Here is a 24,303-nt window from a genome sequence, read left to right on the forward strand (position 1 = left end):
TGCCAACTGCAGTAATCAGGCCTACTAGGACCAGGATTTTAGACACACAGACGTCACAAGTCCAAATCCCCCTATGATGCACCATCTATACAGAAACCTGTAGTACAAAGGAAGTAAAATATTATCAGATGAGACAATAAATATGACTGATTACATCATTATATAACACTGTTATCTATTTAATTAAAAATGCAGTGTAAAAACAAACAGGACAGCCGACAAGACGGAATCATGGCTGGCACGGGTGTGACGTTTTGATGACGTTTTATGTGTGCTACCCACCGCGGAAGATTTAAAAAGTAGCTGTTAGCAGTTAGCGGCTTACTCACAGAAGAAGAACAACAGCCTCTGCAAATTGGAAAAGCAGTTGAGCTTATAGGACTTGTTGTTACAGTCTCTAAGAACAATCAGCACTTGTCTGGTGTCTAGTGTCTTGAGTGGGAGAGGGGGAATCACTTCTTTGGGGTCATCAGGTGGGCACCCTCCTTCATTGGTATTTCGTTGAAAGGGCTCAGCAATGACACCTGACGTCCCAGGTGTGCCCCCCTTCGCTTCTACCCCTCATGTTGGACATCTTGCAGACCAGGTGGGGTCTTTCCTCTTCTTCCAAAGCCAATTGCTGCTTCGCTCCATAGCCTCTGATAGCGACTTGATGGCTTGTCAGAAGGCCTGTCCTTGAACCTCCACTCTCTTCAGAAGCCTGGTTGATGATGGCTACAAATCCTCTACACCCAACTTCTACAGGGAGCACCTGGGTACACCAGCCATGTTGTTCTACCTCAGCTGCTAGGTCTGTGTACTTCAGGCTTTTGCATTCATAAGCTTCCCCCAACTGCAGCCTCCCATGGGATGAGATTTGAGAGCTCCTTATCCTCCGAGATCAGCCTCCATGTAACAGGGACAGTAAATGAATGTGATTGACATGTTGGTGTCATTGGTACTGTTGATAAAGCACTGCTGATAGGTATGTTTTATGTCCCATTAGAGGCAGATGCTGTTGTCTTCCAAGATTTTTAGCATAGAAATCTAAAAGTACTGACTCAGAAAATACGTATTTTTTTGTTTTCTTGCTCATCATTTTCATAGGACACAACAAAAATGAAAATAACAATTCATATTAAAATAAAATGGATTCATTTGATTTGATAAATAGATATCAATAGATATAGATTGATCTGTGGAGACGTACCTCCAGTATAGTTCCAGAGATTTGTAGAATCAATGCCAAGGCACACTGAGCCTGTTCTAGCAGCATGTGGTGGCCCATCACCTTACTGAGACACTTTATGTAGGTTTCTCCTTTATTTTGCCACCTGTCTGTAGATAAATGTGTGCATGCTGTGTAGAAAATTTAGTAGACTTATCAGTTAAAGCATCAAGTTTGAGATACATGATGCTGTCAGCCAGATATTTTCAAATATATACAATCATATGTTGATGCACACATATATATCACTAAAATCGCCAGTTTAGTATGACCCAATTTCCAAAAGTAAATGTCATTTGGTTTACCAATAACAATCAAAATCAACCCTGGAACAGCTACTAAGTGTAAATTGTGTGTAATTGTACAATCTAATCGTCACCTTTCTTATAACTCTGAAGCAGTAAAGCACCAGACCTCTCAGCTGTCTAAACATCCCGTTACCTTGGCTGCCTGACTCTGTAAAGAGCTGTCCAAGACTTCCAAACTGCCACAGCCAACCATTAAATCCTCAGCTGTTTAATTTAAACAAGCAAACACCTCCAGCATCAAGTGGCTAACACTGCCGTAGCTGGCATTGGATGGCAGAAAACTTGGCCAAATGTCAGGAGGCAGCGGCACAGAGTGGTCAGCTTGGCTGTTCCTGTCGACAGACGTCAGGACTGAGGAATAAGCATGAGCTTACTGATCAAATGAGGCCATTAGAGTGTTCTGTTTAAGACACATTAACGGATGACATCTTCTTCAATGGATGGGGGCAGTTCTTGTTGGCAGGGGACATTGTGTTTGTTTGAAACCAGGTTACATGAGGTGAGGTGTACAGAAGAAAATCTTTCAACCAGTTCAAGAGAAAGTGTCTGTCCTGCTGTGGTGTACTCCAGGAACAGTTCTTCCACAGGGTACTGTGTTGCCTCTAGGTAACAAATCCACTTTTGGCCGTTTGCACACAAATAATACATCCTCAATTATGTTGCAATACTTTAAAAAAGAGCCAGGGCCTTAAGGAAGCCATTAGCAGTGTTTATATTATAATATGACTCTCTGGAGACCATGTTGACTCCCTCACATGGTTCAACCCCATCATCTCTCTCCACAAAAGTGGTCTGAAAACATCTTTTTCTGCCATTTTACAATATGGAAAAAATGGATTCACGATAATAGATGAGTAAAGTTTAATTTTTAATTGTTTAATGAACTTTATTTGATAATTAAGTAATAGAAAATTGCTGAAATGCAAATGTTGCCTTGAAGCAACACCATGACATTTTTTGTAGGGATGTCCTGATCCGATCCTTGATCGATCCTTTATTCTGAGCAACACAGCCACACCTAATGATGTAACCTCGCCTACCACAGCCCTACGGCAACTCTGGAGGGACAATTCGTTTACAAATCAGAATTTGTTTACATTTTGTGCCACTGAACCACCGATAAGCTTTTTGGATACTATTTAAATAAAAAAAACAAACCTTATGGGACAACTTGGATGCATTCTTTTTTATTATTTTTTAATGCTGATGTTAAGTTTGCCAAGATATGCTTACACTCTTTAAGGGATTCCTATGGGAATTGCAAATGGCATGAATTTTTAAAACTAATAGGGTTTTCACTATTTATATGAGTATAGTATTACATTTTCTTAAAATGTTAAACAATAACCCTATTTTCTCTCATTTCTTACTATTATGGTACTGTGTTGCTTCAGGATAACATATCCAAAAGTGTACCTTCTGAAAAAAATTTGTTGAAAATTTTTATAATTGTTTACTTTTTTTTTTTTAACCAACTGGCATCATAATGCATAACATAAAAAGTTAATACACAGCAAACAAGGGGATTACTGTTACTAAATATATGCATTCAAAATAAGGTGGAAAAATAGCCACAGATCTTTTATTTAATTAAAAGTAGAATTACTACAGTGTAGAAATACTGTGTTACAGGTAAAAGTCCTACATTCAAAATCCTACTTGAGTAAAACTACACAAGCAACAGAATTTACTCCAAAAGTAGTACCAAAAGTAGAAGTACCCATTGTATAGAATGTCATATTTCCAAATAATATATTATGGGATTATAATTATTGATGCCTTAATGTGTTCATTACCCGAATGCTGCAACTAATAAAGGTGGGGCTAATTTTGATTACTTTATACACCTGGGCAGCTTGTTTTACACTTGAAGGAGATGAGAAAGTTGGTGTATTGATAAAAGGTAAATGCAGCTAAGTGTGATAGAAACAGATTCAGCAAATAAATGAGGATGTGTAGTCACTGCAGAGGCCACTGTGAGCTCACTTTGTCATCTCTGGAGGATTTTAACATGCTTATGCACACAGGGCTTTTACCAGAACTCGTCCAAGAATACAGTGCCGTAACAATATTTGTTCATAACTCTTTACTTCCATTTCCCATTTTTGCATTATTGTACATCCATTGTTTTTTCTTCATTTGAGTTTTGACTGGTGTTCTTTTAATTACGTTATCTCATTGCACCCTCTTCTTCTGTGGTTGTATCATGACTGGAGAATTAGCACCACCATATCTCGATGAACCAACGGCCAGTATTCATATAAAAGTAGCGCATAAATTTGCCTTATCTTTTGCAAATTTTCTGAAAAGTTGACTAAACACTACAACTGTATAGAAACCCAACTGGTGATTCTGGTGCCATAAGTCCCTGCTTTGGAGGCAGTATTTTCCGGTGCACTTCATGGCAAAGTAAGCCATTGGAAACATAGCTCACTAGTCAAAAACAAACTTAATGCTAGTGCTAACTGGCAGTTTGCCAACAATGCACCTGAGGAGCTTATCTGTGAGCACAGCGCCTAATGGAGACACACGTGGAGGAGGAATGGATGGTTAGATCAAGCCTCAAGCAGCAGAAATTGCAGAGGAAGAATTAAACCGAAAACTTAGGTAGAAATTTGGTCACTCCCAAATTTGCCTTTTGCCTCCTGGAAAACAAGACATCACGATTTAATTAAATTCGGTGCTAAAATGTCCAAATTCCGCTTTATTGTTTAAGGTAAAAGGCCTTACTGTGGACTACACAGTATATATACATCTGGATTATAAAAACACAACAGCCTTGACAGGGTATCACAGGGTGTCTATGATGATCATTCTTTAATTATGTTGCTGTGTAAGTGCTGAACACAACCTGAGAGTTATTTCAAGCTGAGTCAATCCCATGCCTTCAGGCTTAACGTGGCACCCTGCCTGTCCACCCTAGCTGTCTGACCTGCTTGGGACATTTCTCACCGGGCGTGACCACGCACGTGTGGGTGTGATCGTTGTCCATGTGTCTTCATTCAAACAATCTTGCACGACTCTGTGAATGTGAGTGTTTCAAGTTTAGATGCAACCTGATTAATCTGTTCTGTGTTTCCTGTTTCATGCATGTGAATGGCTCATGCAGAGGGAGCTTGAAGCTTCACTGGCCTTTCGGTTTGTTCTGGCGTATTTTAGGTGCTGCAGAGTGGAACAGTCACTTTACACTCAGCGTTGGCAGGATGTGTGAGTCAGTGGACAGAGTGTCCTTCAGCTAGACAATCAGGGTTAAGGACCAAACTGGGAAACATCCACTTGAAATGAAATGTCATTTGTTCTTTAGCTGACCTCCCTCAAGGCAACAGCAGGGCCATGTTTGTTTTGCTGTTCCTGAAAAGCTGGGCACAGTCTATGGTAACAGGCTACTTGATTGTAATTTTGGTTACGCCACAAACTTCTTATCCCAGACATTGAACATCTGTGAGACCATGACAGTACCTCTGAAGGTGCAAACCCTTGTTGGATACCAGGTAAAAAATAACTCTAACAAGTCTACACTCACTTATTAGGTACGCCTTGGTAGTACCGGGTTGGACCCCCTTTTTATTTCTTGGTGTCATAGATTCAACAAGGTGCTGGAAACATTCCTCAGAGATTTTGGTCCACATTGACATGATAGCATCACACCATGTTCACACCAAATTCTGACCCTACCATCTGAATGTTGCAGCAGAAATCCAGACTCATCAGACCAGGCAACGTTTTTCCAATCTTCTATTGTCCAGTTTTGGTGAGCCTGTGTGAACTGTAGCCTCAGTTTCCTGTTGTTAGCTGACAGGAGTGGCACCTGGTGTGGTCTTCTGCTGCTGTAGCCCATCTGCTTCAAGGTTGGACGTGTTGTTGGTTCAGAGATGGTCTTCTGCAGACCTTGGTTGTAACCAGTGGTTATTTGAGTTACTGTTGCCTTTCTATCATCTTGAACCAGTCTGGCCATTCTCCTCTGACCTCACTCACTGGATATTTTCTCTTTTTCGGACCATCCTCTGTAAACCCTAGAGATGGTTGTGCGTCTGGCACCAACAACCATGCCATTCAAAGTCACTTAAATCACCTTTCTTCCCCATTCTGATGCTCATTTTGAACTTCAGCAGGTCGTCTTGACCATGTCTACACGCCTAAATGTATTGAGTTGCTGCCACATGATTGGCTGAATAGCTTTTTGCATGACCAAGCAGTTGAACAGGTGTACCTAATAAAGTGGTCTGTGAGTATATGTGACAAAGTCTGAGGTCCTGGGTGTGGCTTGCCCTAACCATACCGTAATCATTGTTTATTTGGCATAGCTACATTCTTTCCCCAACATTTACCGTACTGTAGTCACCATACAATTAAATAAGTTGTCACTGAATGTTAAAACAAATCTGTGGTTTTGCAGAATTGTCCAGTATCGGTGTTCCGTCTGGCATTAGGGTCTCATAATAATTTCAAAATATTTTTCTTTACCTCCATAAATTTGCCATTAAAAAGTCAGAATTCTGTAATTTTATTTGGCCTAATTTCTCAGACAGTTAGACCTAGTCAGCAGTGTGTGCACTTTTGCAGATGATAGATTGTTTTCTTTTGCAGAAAAACATCCAAATGCCCCATAGATAGAGACACACACATACACGTAAACTGTATATTTGCTATTATATCAGATCCACTATCTTGATTTGAAATATTGCTTTGTCACCCTTTAATCCAACACATTGTTTTTGTTGTGGTTCCTAATGCTCTGAATTCACCTCTCTAACTGGATTTGGTGCCAGATCAGAGTGTGCACTCAACTGTTGTGGTCATGTGATGTAACAGAGCGAAGGCTTTGCAGTTTTGCAGTCGAGCTGCTGACCATCCCCTCTTCTCATTTCTCCGTTTGTCCAACCTCACTTCCTTTTGCCTCCTCTCCTTGCATCTCAGTCATGCGAGCGGAGGAGGCAAAAAAAAAAAAACATGAGGATCTGCATCATCCTGTTTTATATGTCAAGGTTACCAAAGAGACTTTCACAAAGGATATATCTGTGCCTCCGTGCTCCTCCAGCAAGCCTCCTCTCTCCTTAAGATGCATTTAAGGAATTGAGGCATTCTTCAAGTTGGCACACTGAGATCAATTTGCAGATCACAGGCAGGAGGACGGAGGAGAGAGGAGATAAGGAGGCACAACATAGAGAAATGAGAAAAGCCCCATGAAGCTCATGCGGTGACAGTGACCTCACCCGTGATGCATTTACCTGCAGTAAGCCTGTATCAGTCTGAGTGTGATGTCTGGTTTGTGGCTGTGGCCGCTCTAACGGGATTACCCGTTCATCCCTCTCTTACCTGCTCTCTCCATCCACTCTGTCTATTCTTATACCGCTCGTACTTGAACTCTAATCTCTCCTGTGAGGGGCTGTGTGAGTGCTGAGTTATCAGGCTGATTTCCAACACCACTGGTGCGTTATGCCAAATGGTGCAAAATCCCCAAAGTGCGTCACAACCTTTCCATTTGAGATGTGATATCCAAAACATTTAAAACCAGGTGCTTAAATTGTTACAGACTTTTTGTAGTTCCACTTTGTCCACTCACCCCGAAGATAAAAGATAAATCATCTTCCTGTTTGGACTTCAGATGTGATCAGCAGAGAAGAATGTGTTCTGTAAATACAACGGGACTCTCCTGGGCTTCCAGCTCTTCTCCAACCTCTGATTTACAACAATAATATGTTCAGACAAAATGAATTCACCTGCAGAGCTGTTTTTATGGGAGAATAAGTGCTCATTGTGATTGACCCCTTTTAAGACATTTCAAAGCTAAGCTAAGCTTTGCTCAGCTCCTAAAAATCCACATAAAGATTCAGTTAAAGTGAAAAAAGAGGATAAAAAGTTAGCATTTCCATTACAGATGTGTAATTTTTCTCCCACAGAGCTGACACCGTAGACATTTAAGCAATATTTAACATTTAATAACACCAATACTGACATGTTTCCCACCAGTGTCTCCCATTATCTCTCCTCACATATATTAATAACGCTCCCTCACAACTCGACAAAAATAGTCTGAAAACAGCATGATGTATGTTGTTTTTATAACACCAAGTAAATGTTTTTACCCCAGTATGAGTCATCATTCTTTAAAGGATTAAGAGTCTCTTCACCATATCAGGCAAAAGTTTGCAATTCTTGATAGTTTACCATGCACTTTTGAATTTTGAAGTTTGGTGTTGCAGGAACTGGAGACTCCAGGACAATGGCTTCTTTCTAAAGCCTCCATGACCTGAGTGTGAGGAAAGAGGTTTCCTGTAAGGGGAGCAGCTTTCATTTTTCCTTGACCAGAAACTCTGCTTGTTGTCGCTCTGTTTTTTAATCATTCTGTTTCTTAGTCAGTAGACGTAATTGTTCACATCAGCCTATCATGACTATGGTAAACATTCAGATCAGACGTTCTCATCTGAACTCCATATTTAATGACTAAATCACTTGTGTGAGAGCTGATGTAACTGAGAAAGCCCAAATAACTTCACTGCATGAGAAGCAGGTTAGGTTGAGATGTTGTGGCATTAAATCCTATCAAAGCTGCATTCACTGAATATGTTTTGGCCACTTAGGAGTATAATATAAAAATAGGTGATACTTTAAATGGCATTTTATCAAACAGTTGCCAATTTATACACTCATTTAGCAACATATTGAGGCCAGTCTCACTCCAAAGTCGCTGAAATCCGGCGCTTGGGCAGTGACTTGTGGCATGAGAAACCAACTAAGAAAGGCGTCCTTTAAGGTTGATAAGATTCACGACCAGTTGCCGTTTTAGTTGAACGGCACCTGATGGCGTCAGGGGGAAACGCAGTGGGACAAGACAAAAGTTAAGGCAGAGAAAGTCCAATTAGGGCGGACAGGAGGGGTGCTGGATGGGTCCAACAAACTATGACCTTCACCCGAGAGAGTGGTGTTCACGTCCCTTAAGATTGTAAAGCCAATTGGTTTTTGTTTACATATAGGATTAATTTGGAGTTGTGTTTCTGTCCACCTGACAAATGTCCAACATTCACTCTCCTTTTAGCTCTGTTTTGGTCTCCACAGACTTCAGAGGGAAATCTAACTCTTTCTCTAAATGCTGCACTCTGGGCTGCAAAACCAAAACCATTAAACAAAAGAGGCTAAAAGTCTCCGTAAAGCTGAGGGGAACTGCAGTGTGGGCGATGATTCTCTGTGGACTTGTCACTGCAACATTTTTAACATTACACATAATCATTTGATTGGCTCATGAGGTCCCTTATATCTGGCCTTTTCATGTTCCATCAAAATAATTCCCTTTTTTTTTTGCAGAAAACACAAACCTGGCATCTTGGTGCAGACCTCATTGGCACAGACCTCATTGGCACAGACCTCACAACGTGTGCAACTAAAATGACAGGAATGTCTGAGATGGTTAAAAATAACCGAAGGGCCAATTCTGCAGCACCTTCACACTGTTGTTGTTTTTGTTCCTTTGTCGGCCATGAAATCCCTCCATTACGATTAATATCTGTCTGGAAAACTAAACAAGTTATTTTGTCCTCTCTTTCACTTCATTACCTCAGAATTGTTCTTTCAGTTAACATCGCTAACTAGAAAACATAAATAACTTGTCTTCACTTTTGCCATTTCCATCCTCTCCTTTCTCAGAATCTGCCCCCAAGGCATTCGGCATCCCCCTCTCCCAGGTCATCGCCAATGACCGGGCCTACAAGATTCGGCAGGACGCCCTGAAGGAGAGCAGGCGAGACTGTCTGGACCTGGAGGCCAGCATCCTGCGCTTCAGGGCCGAGAAGAGGCAGTTCTTCAACGGGAACAAGCCGCTGGTCAGCTCCTCTTCGATCACAGGAGGAGGTCCCAGCTCGCCATCAGCTAATTCGGTGGCACCGGCGCCCATATTTGAGACCCAGAACAAACCAATGTCGCCTACGTTTCTGGATAACACCGGCCGAGGACAGAGGAGGGTGAGACGGCTGTCTGAGTGATTAGATAAATATGTTTGCTGACTGTTGTAGGGTACTTTCTTGGTATCCTAACTTTTTTATTTATTCAAAGAGTTTTATAAACCATGATTTTGATTCTAAAACCATGTGGTATGAATACAAGGACAAAATTGAGTAAAAAAAAAATCTGGGAAGTCAATTAGCCAAAACAACAATGCATAGTTACTACATATTTGTTCTACTTTTGCTGCAACTGTGGTTTTTTTTATTAATTCATGTTTAAAAATAATACAGATATTTAGTCCTAATTAGCCTTCCATTTGTGGAACTGTAGTGGACAACAAAGTCTTATGCATTTAGTTATTGATTTTTATGAGGATTTCAAGAATAATATAATCTATAAACACATCTTTTAAGACAGAAATGATGGTATGAACACATTCATGCAGATTTCAGTGTCTTTACCACCATTTTAACACTAGAACTGATGGATAAGGAACCTTGACCTTGACATTTAGTTCTACCTCTCTTCTCTCGCCAAGTGCAATATAGCAGTCTTAAAATCCTTCCCTGTTTTTGCCAAATCCCACAATGAATCAAGCAATGGGAATTTTGTTTTTGTCTATTTTTATGAGATTAACTCAAGGGATGAAAATTCTGATAATCGCTGATGTAAAAAAAGGCAGTGCAGGTGTTGTTGTGGCAGGTTCAGTGTCCTCTGGGGTGAGAATAGCGTGTATGCATGCTTACGCGTGTGTGTACAGCTCGCTAATCTCTCTAACTGCATATCCAGCTGTAAACATTTTCTCACCAAATTCTTCTATTTGTTTTCACAGTTGTCTATGTTTGTACTAAAAAACGCTGTGTTTGGGTTGTGTGTGTTTTCATATGTGTGAACACCTCTGCTTGAGGCTGTCACACCCTGTAATCCTCTCCACGCTGATCTAGAAACAGTCGTTATGTTAAGCACGTAATGAGTATTATTACAGTTACGGAGCACAGTAATTGAGCCTCAACCAGCCATCAAGTACAACTCGTAAGAATCAGTCACTGCGGTAAACAGCACACACACACAGCTCTGCCTGAATGGATGTGTGAATATGTGGTAGAAGATAGACAGACAGAAATAATAATGTGGAACTGCATTAAAGAGCTGCAATCAACGATAATCTACATTATTAATTACTGTAGTAAAAATATTGTACCAAAAAGACTGTACCACTTGAAATAGTGGTGGAAGTACTCAGATCTTTCATTAGCCTACGGTAAAAGTGGCATCACCAAAGCATAGACCGTATAAAATAATGGACGTATATCCATCATAGCATCACCCATGGGTGATTGGACTCCCATTCTGAAGCCTCGAGTTAGGCGTTTTGGCTGTTGCCATCTTAGATTTTTGGAGCCAAAAGTGACCATATTTGGATTTGTGGAGTGCGGAGATAACCCTAATGCTATCTGCTAGCTTGGTAAGCACAGTGCATTAACAGCAAACTGTGATAAAGCTAATGCTAATTTTCACTAGCGAAAAACAGGCTTAAAACTATCAAAACGAAATATACCCACCAGAAAAAAACTGCCAACTTTTTGACAGGCAATGCCACCTGTCAATCAAAGTGGCCACGCCTTCAATTTCGCATAACTTTAAGCCTTAATAACATTTAAATGGGAGAGTTACATAAAAATTTATCCGCTTAAGTCGTCATGAATATTGAAATTAGCTAGAGACCAAAACCGTTTTTTGTACCAGGCTGTAAACATGTTTATTTCTGCTGTAAAGTCTGGCATTTTAACATGGAGGTCTATGGAGATTGACTTGCTCTTGGAGTCAGCCTCAAGTGGCCATTCAAGGAACTGCACTTATTGGCACTTCTGTGTTTGCTTCATTTTTCAGCCCTGGAGGTCGTTGCTTCGACCACAGGAGAAATACTCTTTAACAAGTAAAAGTCCTGCATTCAAAATATATCTTATTTTATTTTAATTAACCTTTTTTAACCAGAAAAATCTATTTTTTCAAGAGTGTCCTGGCCAAGACAGGCAGCAACATAAGTTAGACAACAACATAGAGAAAGTAAGAAAGAAATTAACTAAAGCACCAAGAGTAAAAATAATCATTATGCAGAATTGCGCATTTCAGAATAAAAAAAAAAAAGATATATGTAATATTATTGGATTACAATCATCGATGCATTAATGTCTACATCACTTTAATGTTGCGGCTGCATGTTTAAACTTTCAATCCAGCTGGGTATCTTAATCTATACTTCAACATTTAATTAATTTATTTATCTGAATCTGCAAAGTTACTAGTTATACTTTATATTTTGTGCTTACTTTGTAATGTCAATAAGATAAGAGCTACTGTAACCAGCTGCCACTCTTGTGGCGCCACCTTGATAAAAACTTTATACACTTTGTGAAGGGTAAAATTTATGGCAGAGCTGTTGTATTGAATTGCAACAGATTGTACAAGTGTACCTAATAAAGTGGCTACTGAATATAAGTGCATTTTTAAACCTTATAAATATTTCCAAGAAAAATTCCCACTTTGTGGCTTTACATTGTGCAGCAAGCTACTGTATATGAAACTGCCTGATGTAAAGTAAAGCTTAAAGTATAACTCTTTGTACTGATAGATGTTTCTCTACAGTGATTATCAGAAGTTGCTGTTTAGTGGAAAGATAGAACAGAGTGAGAAAGATAAAGATACAGTTTTCTCATCCATATCAACCTAAATGGGACTCTGACTCTCCCCCTTACAGCTGTCTGCACTGTAGCAGCTCACTGTTTACATATTTGAAGACACACACACACACACACACACACACACACTTGGCTGGAGAACTTCTGCGCCATGTCCCGTGCAGTGACAGATAGCGTACACAGAGGGAGTAAAGGTTGAAATTAATGGCAGGGACAAGATGGATAGTTGAAGAGAAGAACGCTTGGAGGGAAAAGCTGCTGTTAGGACATTTTAAATTATTATTATTATATATTTTTTTCCACCTATACACTCAGATTGGAGCAATGAAGCAGTCAGGCCTCCTTTACTTGGACTAGCTTGGTGGAGGTTACATAAACTGTGTCAGAAAACAGTGCAACCTCCCTACATCCAAGATGACGTCTTTAACTGTCTTATTTTCTCTGACCAACAGTCCAAATACCAAAAACATTGTTGAAGTATTACGTATGACAAAGAAAATAATCTTTCCAATTTTAGAAGCTAAAAAGAGAGACAATGTCTCATATTTTTGCCTGTCACATAACTCAGTGGTACCCTGTGGAGTATAAACATACTGGATTGGGATACAGCAGCTATGTTGGAAGTTTCTAGGTAAGAAAAATAATTTTTAATCATAAATGGAGCCATAAAAGCAGATTACAGTGATATTAAGTGACTTTAAAGTTCATTTAAGATGAATGAAATCAATGTATTTTGTTTAAGTCAGACTTCCATTCCCTCAAGAATGCCAGGTTTTCTAAAATACTCACATTCTCAGTTTTAGAGGCTTAAAAAGAGACAACACTTGCCCTGTGAGGCAAATTGTGATTTGTGATATTGGGCTTTATAAATAAAATTGATTGATTGATTGATTGCACCCTTTACACAATAAAGATCCATAAAGATCCATTTGGTTTCCAGACTGAAGTGTGCTGTTGGAAATTCCTCCAACACTTGACGTTCCTCCAGAAACGATCTGCTGCAGGCCATTGACAAGTGATTTATATTTCTGTGGTATTCAGTGTCTCATATTTACCGGAATGGCAACGTCAGGATGAATGATAGAAACTGACTCGTCTGTTCTTTTGGCTTCTTCTTCTCCTGACATCCATCTTAAAATGGTCTTTCCATTTTCTCCTGTCAGTGATTCATTCTGGGTATCTCTTTTCTTTCTCTACTCTAGCATTATGACAGAATGGTTTTTTTTCTCCATTTAAAGCTGCACCAATCAATACAGAGTGATGGAGATATATCGACCGTAGAGATGTCTGCCTTCTTTTCCATTCTGTTATAATGGAACTAGATGGCACTCAGCTTGTGTTGCTCAAAGCACCAAAACAATACTTTTAAAAAACTCAATAGCAATGTCTCTTTCCAGAAATCATGACCTGGTTACTTAAGATAATCCACAGACCTTGTTGTGAGCGCTTTCGTGTAGGAACTTTTTTCTTACTTACAAACTACACCCACCAACTGTAACATGGCACAGAAGGAAGTGTGCATCTGCTCATGGTCGAGAGGCTCTTGCTCGGGACAGCAAGAGATGTCAACATTAATGGCGTCCATCTCGGCTGAGCTGTAAAGTTAGTTAGCTCAGCGGTGCTAAGAGATATACTTGCTTATAACTATGTCGTGTGTACATGACAGCTGCCACGTGTCACCTGCGTCCGTACATGCTCAGAAATAAATGCAACATGTCTGCAAGATAAAATACACATATGAAAGGTCAGGGCAGTGTTGGCAGCTGAGAAAGGAACTCACTACTGGCAAGATCTGCTCTAGATATACCATCCATGCTGATCCCAGAATTAACAATACAGTAACTCCTCGAGTATTACCAAGTCTATCGTTTACATTATGCAAATCAGGAAGTTCTAAATGGTGTAAGACCTTTGGTGTGCCATCTAGTTGAATCCTATTGTAACAACCATCATACATCGTAGGGGTGTAAATCACCAGTTTCATCATGATACGATATTTTATGGATTCGTTGGACAACAATACAACATTTGCCGATATCACAAAGCCTGTCACAATACAATTTTGATTCGATGTGATTCGGGGGCCTGCGATCGATAAGGGACGATGTTATCTGCCCATTTATCACGATCGGTTACAGAGGAAGCTGCCACCCCTTTCTTTTTTGCTCTTGGCCATAAAAGATAAAAACACATAAATAATGTAAGTTATTGTAACTGTACAGTAAATTTTACTTTAAAACCCAAAGTGGATGTTTGACCCAAAACATGATCTTTTGAGGACTTGAGGACTGTCTAGCTTAAAGCCCTGAAGGCAAAATTCTTCCAACAGCCATAAAACATGAATTAACAGCAAGATCTTTTAACAGATGTATTAGATTCAGCTCAGTAACAACTGTCAAGGTTCATGGACAAAACAATACTTTTTAGCCAGTCACTCATTATCAGCTTAGCTATAAGCTGTTAGCATGTTGACATTGCATAAATTAGCCTAGCTGCTAGCAGACTTTTTTCCCTCTTCTCACAGCGTAACGAATATGTGAATAATCCCGTTTATGAAGCGCTGGTTGTTTACGCAAAAGCAAAGTTCAGAAGCAAGTATATCTTCGACCTCACGGATGGCGGTTGTAGTATGGTAGAAAGAAAATAGATCTACGTGAAACTAGTCACAACAAGGTCTGAAGATTATCTTGAGTAACCGGGTCATGAACTAGGAGAGTAGGCAGACATCTCTACGGACAATATCTCCAACACCTGGCACCTTTTTTTTATTTTAGGGTGAACTGTCCCTTTAAGTAAATGCTTGTAGTGATGAACCAAGACAGATACATACAGCTCCCCTCAACTGTTGCAGCAAAAGTACAGAATATTATAATCAAAATGTACATAAAGTATTAAAAGTAAAAGTAACTATATAGCTAGTTTTAATTACATTATATGAAGTTAGGTAGTTTCGTCCAGTGGTTCCCAACCTTGGAGTCGGGCCCTTCCAAAGGGTCACAAAATAAATCTGAGGGGCCTTGAGATGATTAATGGAAAATAAGAAAAAAAAAGGTTTTGCAACACAAATCTGAAAAGTTATTTAAATTAAACTACTGTTAAATAAATGTAGTGGAGCAGAAAGTACGATATATTTCTGTGAAGTGAATTTTAAAGTAGCACAAAAAGGAAATACTTAAGTACATGTACCTCAAACTTGTCCTCAAGTACACTACTTGAGTAAAAGTACTTAGTTACATTCAGTCCTCTCTCCCCCTCCCTGCAGGGCGGTCTGTCAGTGGACTCCATCTCCGACCTCGTAGAGAGCCAGTCTCGCCTGCTGGAGGCGCTGCAGCTCTCCCACCCGGCCGAGCTGGAGCTGAAAAAGTCACCAGGTGGCAGCAGCTCGTCAGAGAAAAGGACCCAGACCAAGCTCAGCCTCAACCCCATCTACAGACAGGTGCCCCGGGTGGTGGAGAGGTGCTGCAATCACATCGAGACCTACGGTGAGACACAGACTGTATCACAGTTGTGCCATTTGGAGTCCCTAAATGTAACAAACTCTTTAAACTTGAAGCCAATGTAGACATCTGGGTTAAAGAACATTCATTAATGCATCCACACTGAAGCCTGAGAGACCATGTAAATGTAGATACATGCAACTTGATGAGACTATTTGTTGCTCCATTTTGTGTCCCCAGGTCTTCAGACTGTGGGAATTTTCCGAGTTGGTAGCTCCAAGAAGAGAGTGAGACAGGTGAGGATGTTTTCTGTTCATCCACATGCTTTTTTGTTATTTTAACCACATAAAAAACAATCTGGATAAAATGTTTTATAACTTTGTCTTAGGACTCCCTAAAACTGCCCTATATAATGCTACTCATACTCAGACACTGCCCCGTGCTTCCTGTCAATCTTCACTATGCACTGGAAAGAAAAAAAACGATCTTCAAGTGAAAAGCTGACGATGTGTGATATCCTGTTTTGGAGAAATCGTGCCTACTGGGGGAAATTGACTCCTGTTTAACCTCTGTGTTTTTTTTTGTCTTTTCCTATGTGTCTCTTCACTTTTTAATTTCTATCTTGGGGTTCATTTGTCCTCTCTGTGTGCTCCTCAGCTGCTTGAGGACTTTGACATGGGGGTGGACGTCCAACTGGATGAGGAGCAAAGCGTCCATGACGTGGCGGCACTGCTCAAAGAGTTTCTCAGAGACATCCCTGATCCTCTGCTGACCAGAGAGCTCTACCCGGCCTTCCTGCACGCCACCTGTAAGCACACACACTCGCACGCATAGTGTAAACAGCAGAAACAGCTGCAAATCAAACTAAATCTTGTGTGTGCCTCCTGTAGTGCTGAGGGGAGCGGACCAGCTTCAGTACCTGCAGCACCTCCTCTACCTGCTGCCTCCCTGTAACTGCGACACTCTGCTGCGACTCCTCAGCCTGTTACACACAGTGCAGAGCTTCGCCCAGGACAGCATAGGAACAAATGACGAGGAGGTAGGGTTGCTGACTGCTCATGATGAAAGACAAATGTCATACAATACACATCAGAGGGTCTAACAATAACATGCTATTTAGTTGCATCATGGGAAGTGTAGGATCACGCTGTCTTTTAAGAGCTTTACTTAAACTAGGAACAAACGAAAGTCAGGATATCTTGGTTTATGCTGCACTGATTCTGATCATTCCTTATCTTGCTTTTTTTCTTGTGCACTAAAAACATGGAAGTTCAGCAGTTTTAGAATTTCCCAAAAGCACTTCAGAATCCGAAACATCTTTATTGCCAAGAAAGTTTTCACACATAAGAAATTTGCCTTGGTCTTTTGATTCAGAACAGAAAAAACAAGTACTCTAAATTATAAATAGAAAACAGAAATTACAAATGTGCTTCTGAAAATTTACAGTAATTTAAAGTTTTGTCATTGATATCCCAAACATGAAAATATTATTGCTATGGTACTTTAACACCATATAAACTCTAATGCTAGTCTTAGTCCTATTTTTTGTTTTGGTAGTTTTCAAATAAACTTTGTCTTTTAATCTTATTAATCAAAACACATTTGCGAAAGTACAATATTTCTACAAACTGTGAGCAGCCATGGCTGGAGACATTGCGTTTTTAGGGACACACATACGTCCCATTCTCCTGAACGCAACATCTCAATACCACCTCAAATATAGTGCAAATGTTCCCTCAGCCTCAACGACAAACTGTTTAGATTTTGAGGATCATAAGTCAAAGGCCAAGGTCATTGTGACCTCATCTGTCTCATTATCGTGAACAGGATATCCCAAGAATGGCCGGAGGGAATTTTTTCAAAAATTTGGCACAAACTTTTTCGCTCAGACTCAAGAACTCATGAACTGGATAGATTTGGTGGTTAAAGGTCAAAAGTCAAGTATTTCTTCACATTTGGCACAAACATCCACTTTGAGTCAAGGATGAACTGGTGTTAAGGTTCAAGGTCACTGTGACGTGATATCTCAAGAACATCTGGAGGGAATTCTTCGAATTTGGCACAAACGTCTACTTGGACCCAAGGATGAACTGATTAGACTCTGTGGTCTGTTGTCAATGGTCACTATGACTTTGCATCACTCTCTGTCTCATTTTATAAATTTTGTGATATTTCAAGGAGGCCTTGAGGACATTTCCTCAAATTGGACTCAAACGTCCACTTGGACTCAACAATGAACTGATCAGAATTTGGTGGTCCAAGGTCAAGATCACTGTGACCTTAGAAAACATGTTTTTTGGCCATAATTCAGGAATTCATATGCACACTATGACAACATTTCACACAAATGTTAAAAAGGATACAATGATGACATTTTATATTCAAAAGGTAAAAGGTCAACTTCACTGTGACATCATATTATTCTGCATAAAACACTTTTTTGGCTGTTACTTAACGTCATATCTCAGGAACGGAAGGGGAGACATTTGGTCAGATACTGAATCAGTGACTCTAGTCTTGGGTGCCCACTTTGAAACTGTGCTGATTGTATAGATTGTCTGTGCTGTCAGGGGGCAACTTAAAATGGAAAAAGTGTCTGGTATTTAACAAGAAAAATAGGAAAGGAAAAGTCAACAATAAATTAAATTTCAAGATAAAAGTAATTTATAGCAGAAACATATTTCCTTCTTGCCTGTCCTTTTAAACATCCATTTGCCACAGAGATTGTGACCACTGGTTGAGAGCAATTAAAAATATAACTCAAATGAACACCTGTCCTTCCTCCTCTCGTTATCCAGATCCCCGGCAACAAAATGACAGCTGCGAACCTGGCGGTGATCTTTGGGCCCAACCTGCTTCAAAGGGAAAGAGGAGGAGATATGAGCCCTCACGCGATGGGGATTGAGGACAGCACTGCAATCATCAACGTGACCCTGGTGCTCATACAGAACTACAAGAGGCTCTTCACAGTACGTCGATGATCATACTTAGCCTTCAATTGTGACATTTTTCTGGCGTCTTTTAGAAAACTAGTACCAGAGATGTTATCAGTATTAAAGGGTTTATTGGTATCTTTTAATGCAGATAGAGTTGGTTTCATAAGATGAGTCTGAGATATTTACCTCTTAACATCGGTACAATCGAAATGAATGTATAATTAAGTTTGTGGTGCTCCAAGAACTGAAAAAGTCAACTTTTTATTGGGAGTTCTTTGAATAAACAAACGATTCTCTCAAGATCCAGTCCAAACCTTTAATATGTGTGATCCAGGTTTCTGCAGAGCTGCAGCAGGAGGTCCTGATGAGTCTGATCCAGACAGACCCAGACATCATTGACTATCTGCTGCGTAGGAAACTCAGGTAACCATGACAACCAGTTAGTCAATCAAGTCCCTAAGAGTATCAGATCTACTGTCTTTTTTAAGTGTGGCAATTTTTGAGGGTTTAAACAAACTACTGATGCTACATTATATTTTCATCCCTTCTTATAGCGGCAGTCACCTGACAGTGGAGAGCAGCAGTGAGTCAGGAGGTCGTCGGGATACAGGGGCGTCTCTGGACTCTGTGGGAGCATCTAGTGGGAGTTTGTCTCCGCTGGAGCCTCCATCACCACTTTTCCCACCCGATGGCAGCGGTGGTGAGGGCAGCCTGACGAGCGAGGTCTTCCTCAACGTTCTCAAACTGAACCAGAACAGGAAGCGTCAGGAAACAAGATACGGTACGGTGCCTTTGATATCCATTATTTTTTCTAGACTTTCTGCCCTTTGAATTATATTTATTATTATCAATATTTCTGAAAATCCTGAGGCTACAAATAATCTTGCTCAGGGTCTAATTTATTTATTTATTATAGACATCAGTCCACATACAGTGACTGATGCATTGATCTGTTGTTTCACTATATTAAAGCATCTCTAAGAAGCAGCTCTAAAATTAAATGTATATGTTTGATTAAAAAAAATGGCCCACACACCAAGTATTTGGCCTTAATGTGTTATAACACAAGTGTGCTGGGATGATAAATGTGCCCACAGCACCACCTAGTTGTGACAGATAGAGAGTTGGAGAGATTGTAACAAGAGCATCAAGTTCTGATGGAGTAAATAAATGACAAATATCACACAATTTCCTCCTGCAAAACTGACCATATTTTGCTTGTGTCATAGTCCTTTGTTTTCCCCAGTTTGTGTGGAACTTCAATCTTGAAATTTAAAGTTTTAAATGAGTCATCTACTTTTTAAAATAATATATAAAAGGATCAAGAGGCTTGCTCGAGGATCAATTTCTCAGCATCTTTTCCATTTAGAAATGGTCGTACCTTAGATATGTTTCTGGGGTGAAAAAATAATGTTGTGAACATCAAGGAAGGGCCATGTGCAGCCCCACTCCCCCATCCCCAAACCGAAACCTGAACCCCTTGACAACATTACTGGTTTGAACCCCGTCCTCTTGTCAATCCTCCAGGTGACGCCCCTTCAGGTAAATCCATCCGCCACATGCGTCAGTTCCACTCCCACCACAACCTGCTCAGCCTGGCGCAGCCCTCCTTGTCCTCTAGAGGCCACGGTCAGGACCACGACTCCCAGGACCGCAGCAGGGGCCCGCTGGGCTCTGCACTGAGCTTCACACTGGCAGGCGTCAGCAGTGGCAGCTGCTCCAGTCTGACCGGGTCAACAGAGAACAGTATCTGGGTGAGACAGACGCCGCAGGAGGAGAGCAAACCGTCACCGGCCTCTAATTTCTGGGACTTCTTTACGGGGAAAGGGTCGAGCTCGGAGACGATGGTATGATGAAGGGTGAGAAGAGGAGGAACATGAAGGGAAGGAGTGTGTGTGAGTGTGTGTGTGTGTGTGTGTGTGTGTGTGTGTGTGTGTGTGTGTGTGTGCTTGTGCTGATGCTGTCAGAGGTCAGAAATCCCCCCAAAAAGTCGTCAGATTTCCTGTTACATTTGCAACAGCCACACGTGCTGATTTAAAAGGATGTTAAGATCCAATAATATTAAAAATCTAAAAGTGTATTTCTAGTGATACAGAAGTGATAACATAAATCCTCTGCAGCACTTCCATGATCCTAATATCTCCATTGAATTCTCAAAACCTACCTGACCTTACGACTTTAAGGGAGCATGTTGTTGAAGATCTACCCTGATGGAAGTTGGTATTTTCTGGCATCTCTGGAATGCAGCACGTGTATGAATGTATAGTTGGGACACAGAAGAGGAAGGACATTTTGGAAAAACGCATCAAAAACTTTTTTCTTTTTTTTAAAAAGACATTGGATTTGTGACAGAAATTGTTGCAAACTTTTAAGTACGGCTCACTCTGACTGACGTGGAAAAAAGTAAATGAAGGAAACAAGACTGACGAACTCTGTTTATGAGATTATATGAAAGTGGATGCAGTAACAATTGTGATGTACATATTGTGTACATGATGTATTCATAATTTTACACACACAACTCTTGTCTTTACTGCGTAGAACTATGTTACTATGTGTAGCTGCATGGACTCTACTAACACTTCTTTATCTGATACCTATACTGATATCATACCAGACTGTTTTTTGTTGTTTTCCTGTAACCTGCAATAAGCTACATTTACTATCAATGTAATGTACAATTCAGCTAACATTCAGCTAGCATCCAAAAAACCTTACTATGACTCTGCAAAACAAAAAATAAACATATTAAAGCCAGAACTTTGCTAAATGTATTTATAGATAGACATCAGTTAAGTTTATTTTAACACCATTTACGTTGCTGTATTTTAACATGTGGTAATGTCATTTATATTGAAATACAGTCAGTAAAATGGAGTTGAAATATCAGTCATACATAAACTAGATGTCTACAAGGGTTTAAGGTTTATACCAAAGTCATCTGTTTTAAGGAGAAATATTTTGACCTGCAAACCACCACATCACTGCTTATTAAGAAAGTGCATCTATGTTAGTTTAAGCTAACAGTTATTTTCATTATCAGTCAATTTATCAATTTATAGTTTCAAAAAAATTTGAAAATGAATGATGAAAATGAAATTTTTTTTGCTTTATAAATTACTTATTAACAATCAATTATCAATAGTTTATCAACTGACGGGCATTTAATCTGTTTTTGACACACGTGTAAACCTGCTCATCGTCGACAAACAAGACAATCGAGTCAAACACTAAATCGGGTGTGTACAGGCACTTTTTGTCATCTCTCAAAATTTAAAATTTCAATGTTAACATCAGGACATTCCCCTCAAAGAGCCCACAAAGTGTTAAATACCTTATCTTAGTGGTTCCCAACTGGTGGGTTGCAGTCCAAAAATGAGTCGTGGGTCCATTCTGAATGGACCCCAGGTGATCTTGAACTAATGACTAAGGGGAAATCTGGACCCCGTGGCTGGACCAGTTGGGAACCCCTGCCTTATATCATATGCAAACAGTATATATAAAGCCTGAGTTTAAAGCACAGTACCATGTTTGCTGTATTTTAAGGAGCTCTGCAACAGGACCTATTCACTCCAGAAATATGAACTTTGGAGAATCCAGACCAAGAATTTGGACACAACAGTTATGATGGAAACACGTTGATACACTTGGAATCTGTTATCAATCACATAAAAACACAGATGTTCACCAGCTGACAAATTTCTGAGCACACAAACAGCTGCGCATTCCACTACGCACTGATGTGGTGATTTGCAACCAAGTCAAATTATCAAACCTGGGCCAGAGTTGATTGATATGTTAATGTTTTATGTCTAGGTCAGACGTTTCGCATCACCTTGTCTCCTAGGGCTTCAGTACAGTGTCTTCTTATGACCCCTTACCCAAAAGCTGCTCACACATTTTGAATTCTAACCTCCAGACTTCTTGGCATTTCTCAGAGGTCAGATGCTGCATTCAAATCTCATGAGTCACAGTAACGACCATTACCGTCTTTTCAGTTGCATCTATGTCAATATCCAAGTCAAGATTGCAACTGGGATATTCAAATTTTTCTGAAAGATCCCGATAAAATTGGCTTGATTTCTTTTAAAAACACGGGAGGGCCCAAAAGAAGGCCATGAGCAATGAAAGGAAAAACGACCCAAAAAAAAAATAAAAAAGAGTGCTTAAAAATTATAATAATTCTGTAAGATAATTTTAGAATTTGAAAATAATTATAAATACAGTTTTCCCTAGCTTTTTTCTTTTCCTCTATTTTTTTCAATATAATTTTCTAAATTCTAAAATGTTTTGCAATTTGTGGGACATTTCTCACCATGGTAAACTTTACAATCAAATTTCTACCATTTCTACTATGAATTCAATATTATGTGACTGCGACATAAACTTGTTCAGTATTTCACAAGGTAAAAGCAACAATAAAAAAGTAAAATAAAAAAAATTATGTTATTTTCTCCAGTAGAACTTGTTTATGCCTCAAAGAAATAAAGGTCTTTCATTGTTTAAAGTGCTCTGAAACATTTAAAATTGAACATCCACAATTACAAACTGCAGACTGTGCAATTCCACCTCCTTTGGAAGACAGCATTGTATGGTTGAAACTAAATTTGACCTTTTGTTACCAAGGTCAAGAATGAATTATTTCTTATCAAGCCAGTCATCTTGGGGACCTCTGATCTAGGCTGTTCCAACAACTCTCCAATACCCATATTTCAGTGTAAAGCAGTACTTGAAATACTGTTGAAACAATGGCTATATGTCTAAAAACCTTCAACCTGTCAACCAAATTTTGCCCTGGACGTCTAGAGATCTCTCCACCTGAATCTGAATACCTTTAACGAATGTGGAGGCATAAATATCTGTTTGTCATATTGTCATAGAGTGTAGTTGCCTTTCTGTAACCACAGGAGGGCGACATTCTCCACATAAGTGCAACCTTTAACTCTCTCATTGCTTTTCCTATTATCCACAGACTCATATAATGTTGGTCAGATATGTAGATTAAATGTATTAGGTTTGGGGAGTAGTGCCACACAACTAGAAACTGTAAAGATGTTTTTGTTTTTTGGCCTCGTTGTAGAAATCCATGTTTCCATTGTTTGTACAGAGCTGTTCCTACATCCTCACATTGTATTTCTTCACCATAAATGCAGAAGTTGTACTGAGTCCGTCCTTCACCTCTGCAGGTGGATTTATCATCTTCTCTTTTGGATTCCTTTAGGAGAAAACAAGATGTATTGTCTTTTTGTCTGTTTTTTCTATATCGCTGTAAAATCCATCAAGACCTAAACCAGAGAATGTACCACATACCTGCAGAAAATTAAATGTCAAACTGCCTCTCAGTGTCATTGCTTATTGTGAAATGTCCCAGGAGAGAAAATGGATAAATGTTCTGAGATAGTGCGCTGAACAGAATAATCAGTTTTTAGGAGTTTTGGGTCAGACTTTTGGCAGCGCAAAAAGCATTTAAAAAGCAATAATGTGAGTCAGGAGATGAGAAAGCCCTCAGAGTGAAGATGATCTCACACTGAATTTGTGGACGGAGAGCTTTCTCATCCTGCTGCGAATTTGGATTTCCATGTCTGGCATATGGTAAAAATGCAAAGACATATGTCTGTATAATCGTCTGTGATATGGACCCTTGTTTTCAGTCTCTTTAAATGTATTTAGCATCATTTACCTTAGAGCAGTATTTCAAGACTGGAGACAACATCACCTCAGAATTCTTCACTGGTAAGTTCACACTGTGTCTACGTTAACTCAAAGCAGTAGCTCATT

The 24,303-nt window shown here is 39.8% G+C and overlaps 1 protein-coding gene across 3 annotated transcripts in view; it reads left to right on the forward strand.

Moving 5' to 3' along the window:
* arhgap36 (Rho GTPase activating protein 36) overlaps positions 1-23,856 on the forward strand; it is a 106,633-nt gene extending 82,777 nt beyond the window's left edge. For all 3 annotated transcript variants that reach the window (XM_050066551.1, XM_050066552.1, XM_050066553.1), the window contains exons 4-12: positions 9,157-9,470; positions 15,415-15,634; positions 15,830-15,885; positions 16,247-16,397; positions 16,480-16,628; positions 18,388-18,558; positions 18,860-18,948; positions 19,080-19,306; positions 20,053-23,856. In XM_050066551.1, the coding sequence (XP_049922508.1) occupies positions 9,157-9,470; positions 15,415-15,634; positions 15,830-15,885; positions 16,247-16,397; positions 16,480-16,628; positions 18,388-18,558; positions 18,860-18,948; positions 19,080-19,306; positions 20,053-20,378 (1,703 nt within the window). In that variant the 3' untranslated portion in view covers positions 20,379-23,856. The remainder of the gene's footprint in view (positions 1-9,156; positions 9,471-15,414; positions 15,635-15,829; positions 15,886-16,246; positions 16,398-16,479; positions 16,629-18,387; positions 18,559-18,859; positions 18,949-19,079; positions 19,307-20,052) is intronic.
* The last annotated feature ends 447 nt before the right edge of the window (positions 23,857-24,303 follow it).

The sequence above is a fragment of the Epinephelus moara genome, chromosome 17 (genome assembly GCF_006386435.1).
Source record: "Epinephelus moara isolate mb chromosome 17, YSFRI_EMoa_1.0, whole genome shotgun sequence".
Taxonomy (NCBI): Eukaryota; Metazoa; Chordata; class Actinopteri; order Perciformes; family Serranidae; genus Epinephelus; species Epinephelus moara.